General features: G+C 34.1%; 1 protein-coding gene across 4 annotated transcripts; it reads right to left on the bottom strand.

The window, feature by feature from the left end:
* Positions 1–1,118: 1,118 nt before the first annotated feature.
* Positions 1,119–6,901, bottom strand: LOC130814082 (serine/threonine-protein phosphatase 7 long form homolog). Of its 4 annotated transcripts, XM_057680080.1 has the most exons (7): positions 5,778–6,901; positions 4,664–5,536; positions 4,532–4,582; positions 2,458–2,792; positions 2,192–2,386; positions 1,676–2,113; positions 1,119–1,596 (listed from the first exon to the last, which is right to left on the bottom strand). In XM_057680080.1, the coding sequence occupies exons 4-7, from the start codon at positions 2,782–2,784 to the stop codon at positions 1,246–1,248; spliced, it is 1,311 nt and encodes a 436-aa protein (XP_057536063.1). In that variant the 5' UTR covers positions 2,785–2,792; positions 4,532–4,582; positions 4,664–5,536; positions 5,778–6,901; the 3' UTR covers positions 1,119–1,245. The 4 variants fall into 4 exon arrangements, with proteins under 4 accessions (XP_057536063.1, XP_057536061.1, XP_057536062.1 ...); XM_057680078.1 differs by having other exon boundaries at positions 4,664–6,901; XM_057680079.1 differs by having other exon boundaries at positions 2,458–2,795; positions 4,664–6,901.
* Between the last annotated feature and the right edge of the window lie 4,319 nt (positions 6,902–11,220).

Raw genomic sequence — 11,220 nt, forward strand, 5'->3', positions numbered from 1 at the left:
TTGTTGAGTTGTTTCATCCACATAGTACAAACCTCCTTGTTCAGTACCACGCGCAATGATTTTCCCAGTCTGAGCATCCTACAGAATAAAATCAGTGCAATTAAGTTCCTTGGTCAACTGACTGATAGAGAGTAATTTATGAGACAAGCTTGGAATTAAAAGACAATTATTTAAATGAATAGAGGGTGAAATGTCAACATGACCGATGTGGTCAACACTAACACATGCCCCATTTGCGGTCTAGATATGAGTACGGGATGGTGAGCCAAGAGTTAAAAGATCTCGAGGGTCGAAGATCATAGTATCAGTTGCACTACAATTAAAAATTTGGCAGGTTAGGCCCATCCCACTATTAGTAGGTAGATAATTCCAATTTTTTTGTGAAAATTTGAAATACATAAGAGAAAAAATAAAAAAATTAACAAAATAAACTAAGTTTTAAACTTATTCCAAAAGTAAGCGTGAAATTCCCAAACCTGAGGTTTGGGGCTGTTCGCAGTTAGTAACTGCGAACAGGTCAAAAAAGACAAAATAGTTGTTCGCACTTACTAACTGCGAACAGCTATTTGACCTGTTTTGACCAGTTCGTAGTTAGCATCCTTTTGGAATACGTTTAAAACTTAGTTTATTTTGTTAATTTTTTTATTTTTTCTCTTATGTATTTTAATTTTTTTTTTGTTGGACCTCAAAATATGTGGGCTGGGAATAGAATTGAGCCATATTTATTAGATAGGCTTAGGTTTTTGAATTTTTGAAAAAGGTGAGCGAAAAAAAAAATTAATTGAATAATCGATTATTCAAACTTTTTCCAAAACTAAACGTGAAAACCCCAGACCTATGGTTTGGAGCTGTTCACAGTTACTAACTGCGAACAGCTATAAAAGACAACACAGCTGTTCGCAGTTACTAACTGCGAACAACTATTTTGTCTTTTATAGCTGTTCGCAGTTAGTAACTGCGAACAGCTAATTAATTTTTTTTCCTTTATTTTTGAGTTGTTGTTTGTTGTAATTGCACTAGAGATATTAGAATAGATAATTACAAGTCGATGTATCTTTAAGGCGGCATGATTCATTGCCAAAACTCCGATCATTCATAAGTCAAAGTTTGGGGGCTATGATAAAGTAATTAAACACGTATATACAACAAAATATATACAAATGTGTGAAATATACAAGTCAATTAAAATATATATATATATATGTACATAGTCGATCCAAATACACAAAAGGTAATCGTTAACGCTCACGAACCCTCATCTACCATATCCAACTGAGTTGGTCTCCTTCGCCTCCTACGATAGTAAAAGGCGTTCGCGTGACGCTCTGGCAGTGGAGGGGACTGGTACTGTGATGGCTGTGATGGCCCAGCCTGCGAGGTCCTCACAGCGTCAACGAGATATGAATGATCCATCTCCTCCAAATGGTAGTCATAAGAAGGAGAGCATGCCATGTGCGTATGGGAGGTAGTTGGTGAGTGTTGTGCAGCGACTTCCTGTATGAAGTGCTGGAACTGCGAGCCGAAGAGCATGCCATGCGCAATCTCCCTCACCGGCTCCTCCTGGCTGTACCGCATCACGTCTGCCGCACCTTGTGCCTGCAATTAATATTTAGATAATGTAACATTTTATTATTTAATTGGAGACTTAATCAAATAAATGCAAATGAAGACTTACAAATTGGGTCATCGTAGGCGCAGCAGGTGCGTAATGTGCTGCTTCCAAGATGGCACGTGGTGTCATCCATCGGCGCGTGATGGAGAGGAACCACGGCATATAGTCAGGTGTAGTAGGTGCACCGACAACATCGATCGGCGCACCTTGTGCCAGCAGCTCAAGTCTATGATCCCAACGAGCGATGTGGCGCCCGTTGATCTCCATCCAGTTTGCCCCGGCTTGATTTCTTCGCGAAATTAGGTGCAGCTGGGGTTCAGTGTCACAAGGCGGTGGAATGCCCTGTACCAACCCATATTGGCGCATTACGCACTCTGGTAGATGTACTTCGACAATGTCGAAGCATATGAGTGGCACAAAAGCCCTCCACGCTCCGGAATGAATCCCCGAGTGTTCGGATACAGCTGCGTAGGCTTCCGCTGGGTATGAGTCCCACAAAAACTAAATAACATGTTATGAAAAAGGTAAGTGATATGTTGATTAAATTGTACTAATGTTAATGAGTACTGAAATGTTTACCTGGTTGGGTCGTAGGAGGTCTACTTGATCTCGGTAGAATCCTAGACTGCTGCCGGTGTGCTTGCGCGTCCGGCGGGCAAAATTCCACCTCAAACCGTACGCAATATTTGGGCCTGGTTGTGGTGGAGGAGCAGTATCACCACGACCAACGGTTCTGTAAGGTTGGCCGATAAGAGTATGCTCCCACGCCCACAGCTAACGATCGCAAATGTAATTAGTATGTAATTAACCAAATGTTGATGAGAATTAAATGTTATTGTTATTACCTGTAATATGACTAGTGGTCCTGCAATCTCTTTGACGTTCTTATGGGCAGCACCACAAAGCCTCCTGTACAAGTATCCCAGGGCTGCGGAGCCCCAGCTATACTCGGCGATGTGCTCCCACGGGTCGTCAAGTAATGTTAAGTATAGGAGCTGTATTTGGTTGCTTGTTTTATCGGCAAACAACACAACACCTATCAAATATAGGATGTACGCCTTGGTGTACCTCCAAATGGTGCCCTCATCAGCATCCCAAAGAAGAGTACTCCTGTGCTCATGCTGCATGGTTAACACACTAGGGTCTAGTGGTCCTGGAGCTGCTGGATCCATCTCCTCTACTGCTGTGTTCGTGTTAGTTTTAGTTAATATTACTATTATGTAATAATATAAAATATATATAACATATTACCTTGAGTTACAGATTATTATTCTAGAATAATATATATAACATATTACCTTGAGTTACAATAATTAAAGCCTTCAATGCAAGGTTTAAAGGCCCAAAAGACACGTTGGAAGGTCCTAATATTAGGTCTCACATATACACCCATGTCATTGTCCTCCCTAAAATACCACTCAATTACTAACCCCGGGTTGGAAAGTTGCAAAGCTTCTAAAAAGCGTGGAAAGAGTGAGTAAGAACCTTCCCATGTCCCGTAAATGGATAACAAAGCTTGTTGCTTTGCACACCACGCTCTCTTATAATTCACATCCACACCAAAGCGATCTTTAACCATCTGACGTACGACAGATACCTTAATGGATGGGTCTTTAGCAACACAATTTCTAATAACATTATTAATGACAGAAGATGTCAGGTGAATGTGTCCAGTCGACACACTGTCACTACCCAATACACAAGAACCGTGCTTACCCTTATAGGTAACAATACGCCATGAAGATAAATTAGAGTCAAACGTAGCTCTAAGTTTCCACAAACAACCCCGCTTGCACTTCAAGGAAAGGACAGTTTGGTTCGAGGTCTCCGTTCTGTACTCCACATTTCTCCCAATATGATACACTCTGATAGCTTCCAACAACGATTCCTTATTATCAAACATCATACCCTTCTCAAACTCTCCATGTTCGGTGTATGTGGTATCACAAGCCCAAGTCCTCCATGATTTGTCCTCCGCATACTCGTTTAAAGGTGGACAGAGGGCATAAGGTGTAGGAGGAATGATTGTAGGAATATTGCCTAGAGTCATGTCATTTGCTAGCGCATCCTCATCGACATTCACATCGTCCTCAGAAGGATCGTCAATAAGCTCATTACTCTCATTCTCATCATCCCAAGGTCCCATCTCAGGAATTTCTCCTAAGTTAACCATTGAATCAATTGGAACTTGATTCGTAGGGGGTTGAGAAAAAATACAAGATGCGGAAGAAACAACGAGATTTACAGTTTCCTGAGTTAATATAAGCATAGGGGTAGGAGTTGGATCAGAAGCAACTACATTCCCTAATGGTACTTCTTCTACGTATAACTCCAAAGAGGGAATTTGGGTGGACTTTGAATGCTCCCACATCGCATCTATAGGCTCATCATCCTCAACAGGAAAGACAATAAATTCTCCACTCAAGGCATATTTAAAACTTATATTTACGGTACTTCTAGTAGGGTCCAATCCAATCTTAGAAGATATAAAACGTCTAAAGTGGTTCAAATCCATGTTTGAATTGCAAGCAAACAACTTACGTCTTCCCCCAACATAATGAACTTTGCCATTATTTTCTCTAATACAACCATTCCAAAAACATACTATAGTGACGCGAAATGATGCCATTTTCTACATTAATACAAAGAAAATCAACATTAACATCAACTCATGTCCATACAAGTATATTATATTCATTTGATTATAATCTTTTTTGGTCTACAAATTAATCAAATCCATAATGTAGCTAAGTTCATACATATATAATACACATAATCCAAATAATAAATCAATTCATAAGTTCACAAATAACATTTCTAATACCAACATCAACATCAACATTTTCTAATAATATTCAAATAATACAACAACATTACTTCAAAATCCAACATAAAGCAATAAAAACAATTAGCAATTACCTTCAACGCTTATGGATGATTAAGATTAGTCTTGATTTAACAACTAGAAACCTACATTTGAAAAAATAAACAAATTTGGTTAAAAACCCTAAAATCCAAATATATACACCAAAAAAACACAAAAAAATTTACCTTTGTGCAAGCTATAGTATCCCACACTAATTTTGAAGTGCCAAATTCAAAGAGGATTGTACGATTTGATGAAATGAATCAATGGTTTTAGAGGGAGAAGGTGGAAATGTCGAGTGAAGTAGGGTTTGAGAAATGAGATTTTGCGAAAAACAGAAACTGATCTGATTTTGTAGATCAGGTCTGTTCGCAGTTAGTAACTGCGAACAGCATATAAGACAAAATAGCTGTTTCAGTTACTAACTGCGAACAACTAGTTTGTCTTATATGCTGTTCGCAGTTAGTAACTACGAACAGCTCTAAAGCACAGCTTTGGGGTTTGGACACTTACTTTTGGGATTTTTTTAAAAATTCGTTTATTTAATTATTATTTTTTTTTTTCACTCAACAATTTCAAAAATTCTAGGTTTTTTTAGTGGGTAAGGTAGTAGCTTCCACATATAAGGCTATTTGAGGCAACTTTTCATTTTCTTTATCTCTCTTCCCTTCATTTTCCTGTTGCCCATCTTCAAACTTTCTGAACTTTTCCTCTTCACCCAATCCTTCGTGAGTTGTACTGCTTTTGAATTTTACTGATTTCAATTATTTCACCCAAGTATTTTCATCCAAAGTCCCCTTTTTCCATTTTAAGAAATTACAAAATCGAAAAAGTTTAGGAATTAAAGGTGATTTAAATTAGATAACCAAAGAATTAGGAATTAGAATTAAAAAAAAATTCGGAATAATTAATCGGAAGATTAAGATTAAGAAATTTAAGCCTGTTACAGACAGGGTTGGGAGAGAGAGCGAGAGAGAACCAAAGGATGGCCATGTCTTGTAATATGATCAACAAAGTTAATGTAGGATCCAGATCGCAGAACGAGCCTTCTAAATTATCTGTTACAAAAGAAGAAATCAGGAGGCCATCCAAGAAAACAAAAACCAAACCCTCCAGCTCTGGTCATAGAAAGAAAACACCAGTTGAGCTCGATCCTAGGCCCACAAAGGAGGAGGACACAAAAACCTAACTCCCCTCAAATGGAGGTGGATGAACAAAATGTAAAAGAAGTGATCTAGGATGAAGGATCATAAAAAACTGTAAAGATTGGGAAGGAGCTAGATCCTGAAAAGTGCATACCTTTTTCATACTCAATTGATATGCTAAAGCATTGAGCCTGCAACTATCATTTACAAGTTGAATATGTTACAAGGGATGCAGCCTATAAAATAGAATAAGAGAAATTTTGGGGCTGAAAAAGATAACATCATTTAGGATGAGATACAAAAGCAGCTTGATACTGGGTTCATTGAACCATTTATGTACCCAGACTGTCTGGCTAATGTGGTCCTTGTCAAAAAAGCTCAACCAGAAAAGTGGAGAATGTGCATAGATTTCACTAGCCTAAAAGGGCTACTTTTCATTGACAGTGCATAAATTATAGAGCGTTCAATGAGTACATATACAGTTAATAGATCACTCATGTAGTATTGACATGAGGCTATGTTTACTGATAACAACACACGTCAGTCCTTGAAAGAGAGAAAGGTTATTTACAACATTTAATGCACCACCATGAATCCAATGAGAAGCCGTCACGTCAAGGTTTGTAGCTGACTCTACAAGAAAAGTGTCTTGAAATTGAGAACGACCTCTTTAGAAGAACATTTAAGACATTTCTAAGAATCCCCAATGATGAGATATAAATACTCCATCACTACACCATTTTCTAGGTATTTATTATTCAATAGTTTAAGCATTTTATTCTCAAACATTTATTGATCTTCAAACAATATTTATTGAGAATGATAGCATTAGAACATTCTTCAATCAATTTGACATTGATGAACATTTGCTCTACAAGACAAATAAGAGTTTGTTAATATTACATAGGCTTCATGCCACAAACAAGCCTTAATATTAACTCTCCAAGTTAAGAGCCACTATGCACTTGGTCAAGGGTTTATTAGACAAATACTTAGGATACTTGATGACTAGAGCATTGGAGAAGGTCCCCGGAAAATCATTACAGGCCCTTCTAACCCTTATTGCTTGTGCAAATTAAAGGGTATTTCGAGTGGTCTTATTACAAAATTGGCAAATTAGTAAGAACAAACCTCAAAATCCAGCATAATCTTTCTTAAGACATATCTTTGACTTATTCTAACTTAGTCCTTGATTAATTGTATCTCATTCAATACAAAAACACTTTATTGAAGTTTGATGGTCGGTATTATGTTTAAGGGGGTAAACAAGAATAAAGTCGAAATTTCCACTATAAAAATTTATGGCAAAATTGCACTTAAAATTTATTACTATGAACATATCGATGGTTGCAATCCTTTACATGAACTTAAGATGATGATAATTGAGTTTCGTGTATAAACTTTCAAATTCGTGTATGCATAAATGACATTTTAACTTAATTAATTCGATACAAATGTCATTTTAAAGTCAAGCTAGTTCATATTTATATCAATCAAGTCCAATTTAAATAACTCTTAATTTTTAAGGGGTTTTTCTTCCCTGTAATAAGTGTGCTAAATAGGGAAAAATAAATTTTTTTTATTAAGAAAATAACAATCACATGTTATATGTGTTAGATAATTTATGATAAAAGACATTAAAGCACCCAAATATAATAACTTAACTTTTAATCTTTGATCACTGAACATTCTTTATTGTTACAATTGAAAATACTCAACTGTAAACGTAGTAAGAGATTGAATTGATATATTGTATATCACTTGAAGTCTTTCTAGGAACTTTTTTTTTAAAATATTTGTGAATTAAATATTTGAAATAATGCATAAGCCAAATTTTGAACTTTTACCGTTCACTTAGTCATAAATTAAACTCCTTCTTGATAATTATTGTACTGGACTAAACCCATTTTCAATTTATCTTTAATTATCAAAACAAATACATGATTATGACTTTATCAAATTTTATAATGTGCACTTAATTTGGAAAATTATAACCTTTAATAATATCTCACAAAAATTTGTCTATGGCCGTCTCATACGTGCGACTAAAAAAATTTTATACTTGTCAAATTCAAGCCTTAAAACACTTTAACTGTAAAACATCCATTTCAAGACTTAGAATGTCTATTATAATGGTTTAAAGTTTGTCAAATAAGACTTAAAATGCCTATTTTAAGGTCCAAAATGTCCAATTCAAACTTTAAAATGGCAACTTTATTTACAAGTTAGACCTATAAATATTTGCACGTATGCTACCGTCTCAGAAGAGATTTACTGTAATAACATCTCAAAACTAGAGATTACTTACATAACATAATCTCGTGGTCCAAATTCCAAAACTAAGAAAAATAATTCATAATAAAAATACTATATATTTTAAACTTGAAAAGTTAAGACTAAGTACCTCCCCCATTTGCAAATATTTAATCACAAATAGAAATTACAAATTATTCTTGATTCAATTCAAAATTGAATTTTATACATAAATTTATGTATAATTTGAAAATACTTACATTATTACAAACTAGTAATATAAATAAATTATTAAACATTATGGAATTTATTTACCATAGTATTCTTAAAAGCATAATCTTTATACATACAACACATTATATTATTACTTGATAACATACATGTCCTAAAAGACAATTTATAAGTAGATACTTATAATTACATTATAGTTCTTGAAAATAACTAACATGTCTCATCTAATTTAAATAATGAATTATATATGATGGATTTTCAGGTATAATCTGAAAATAAATATTCTAATAATTTTATTACAAACTAGTTATAATTGGATTAGTAAACATTATGGAATTTTAACCACTATAAATCATATTAGCAACATCTATGCAAATTAATTTATCCTTTTTATATATATAACATAATATTTTATATTTATTTTACAAATATCTTCGTAAGTAATAATAAGATTAAAAATTTAATCACAATTTTAACATTGTTAAAATATACATAATAATACAAACTTTATTATTATAAATTAATAGTTGCACATATTAAACTTGAATTTAGTATGATTCATATACATAAACGTGTATATCCACAGACATATAAAATTATACAAAGAAACGCACTCCATAAATTAATTAAATTGTTTAACTAATTAAATTATGAGACTATAAACACTTGTTTGAATGTCATTTAGTAAAACAGGTCTACAATAATAGGTAATAATATGGAGCTAGTTTAACCAAATTTGTGCTGGAGCTCAAGCTAGTTTAACCAAATTTGTGCTGGTGCTCAAGAATCCTAGGGCCAATACTGTAACAAAATTTCGTAATTTTGAACCTGACGTGTGATACTCCCACTAGTTTTTGTTAGTTATGGGGTATTAATTTTAACAATAAACTGTTTTGGTTAATTAATTTACCAAATATTAACATTGAATAGGTTTCTAACCCCCTATTTATATCAAAATAAGCTAAAATTATCTAATAAACTACTTGCCAAACACTTTCATAAAATTTCTGTCCCACTCAATTTGAATTATTTATCACTTTAGACTGTTCAACTTATTTTACATCATTTTCATATCTAAAATTAAACTCATAACTTTTTTTTGAAAGCAATCGTGAATTGTAGCTCTTAATTTAATCTACAAAATTTAATCTCTTTCTTTGATTTATTACTAAATTTTTTTTCATTAAAAAAAAACTATACAGTGTAGTACACTAGATGGACTACGACCCCATTAAAAATTGTAATCATATACATTGCTTGTGTTAAGTTCAATCCACACAATTTAATCTACTCCTTCATTTATTACACAAATAACATTGAAATATTAGGAATAACATCATCATAGAAGAATTTTTTTCCCATTTCTTGATTCTTGAGTTCCCAATTTATCTAGTCTTGTTCATTTTACTTTTAGCAAAGAAAATGCAATACCGTAGGAGACTCCTAAAAAAACATACGTCAACTGAATATTATGCTTTGTAGTGTTGATGCATTTAGGATCAATTATAGCAAGACAAGATAGCAATCACAATGAGATGAATGAGTACATACAACGATTGATGTTGATTTACAATAGAAAAAAAATCCCATTTTTTAGTTACCTTTTCAACTGAAAGTTAATCCAAATAAAATTCCAGTTAGCATAAACAATCAGAAAATATAAAAACTGCAGGTGGACGTGGTAGTAGACTAGTAGTGTACTTTTCCAGATACTTCCTCCAGATTTTTTAGTTGTTTGCTAGTTGCTATGGCTCTTCCTCAATCGATCTTATTTTACTTATACTTTTATACATATAAAAGTAAAATATAGTTAAATGAGATCATGTTTAATCGTCTTAATGTACATTTTCATAATATTTACTTTTAAAATTTTAAGCATGAGTGATCAAAGATATGAAAGATTAAAATTGCACATTGAAACATGAGAAAAATACAAGGGTGGCAGCTAAAAAAACCATAGAAAGTAAGATTTAATGACAGAAAAGATAATTGAAGGAGAGAAATATACTTACAAAAGTTTAGGACAGATGGCATAAGACAATGATACCCTTATGGCAACCCCGCACGGTTTAAAGAATCGAAAGTATTCAACCTACCCTTGTAATATAACAAGGTGATCAATTTGAGATAACCTTTGCTTGCACACACAATCTACAATTTCACATAATTAAAAAGCACAAACGGAACAATGGCAAGTGAATCATTTCAGGTTTCCCACGGATATATTCTAGAATCGTTGCAAAAGCACAACTCATGCGCACTAATCTTCCAACGGTTGAATAGAAAACTAACAAAGACCCATAAAAGAAACTCCAGAAAGACCAATAAGGTTCATAAATTGTGAAAAACAAATGTGCTTACAGCAACAAAGCAGTACAGAAGAAAGAAATTCGCAATAAGTTGACAAAGCAAGGTCGATACTAAAACCTATCTACAATAGTATGGCAGATTACATATACATGTACTTATCTATTCAGAGAAGGTGTTACCAAGTAGCCAGAGGAGGCTTCCATAGCTAGCAGCAGTCAATAAGTATATACAGAGTCGAAGGACACCTTTCAAGCTGCCAATGATACAGACGTAAGAAACAAAATAACACAATATATGTCTGTAAGTAAAGACATTCTAAGGGACCATATCATAGCCTATAGGCAAACACATCTTCTCCTAGGACTGTCAAAAGGTTGAAAAACTTCACCTGAATGGTAGCAGGCCAAGCTCAGGTTCTCAACCACATCTAGTTGGAAAATTCTGATCTATCAATTAACCAGAAAGCCAACTTAGTAATAAAATTAAAATTGCATTAAGGCACCATTAGGTATTACTTCCTTACGATATAGTGACATTCACTAGATTTACTCAACACAACCATCATAAGTAATCGACATACGTCAGCACCGTTAAGTAAGCCTATAGAAGAATTTTAAAAAGAAAAAGGAGTTGCACCCAAGCGATGAAAGGATGATCTGTGGACAGTGTACAAATACAAGAAACCAACAAATGGAAATAGTCATTACCAGAATATATAGCAGCAAATCCTGCATACAGTTGCAGTCAAGAGATTATCTCAGGAAATCCTCAACTATTCATCTCAACTGCCAGCAGCAAACACA

The sequence above is a fragment of the Amaranthus tricolor genome, chromosome 5 (assembly GCF_026212465.1).
Source record: "Amaranthus tricolor cultivar Red isolate AtriRed21 chromosome 5, ASM2621246v1, whole genome shotgun sequence".
Classification (NCBI taxonomy): Eukaryota; Viridiplantae; Streptophyta; class Magnoliopsida; order Caryophyllales; family Amaranthaceae; genus Amaranthus; species Amaranthus tricolor.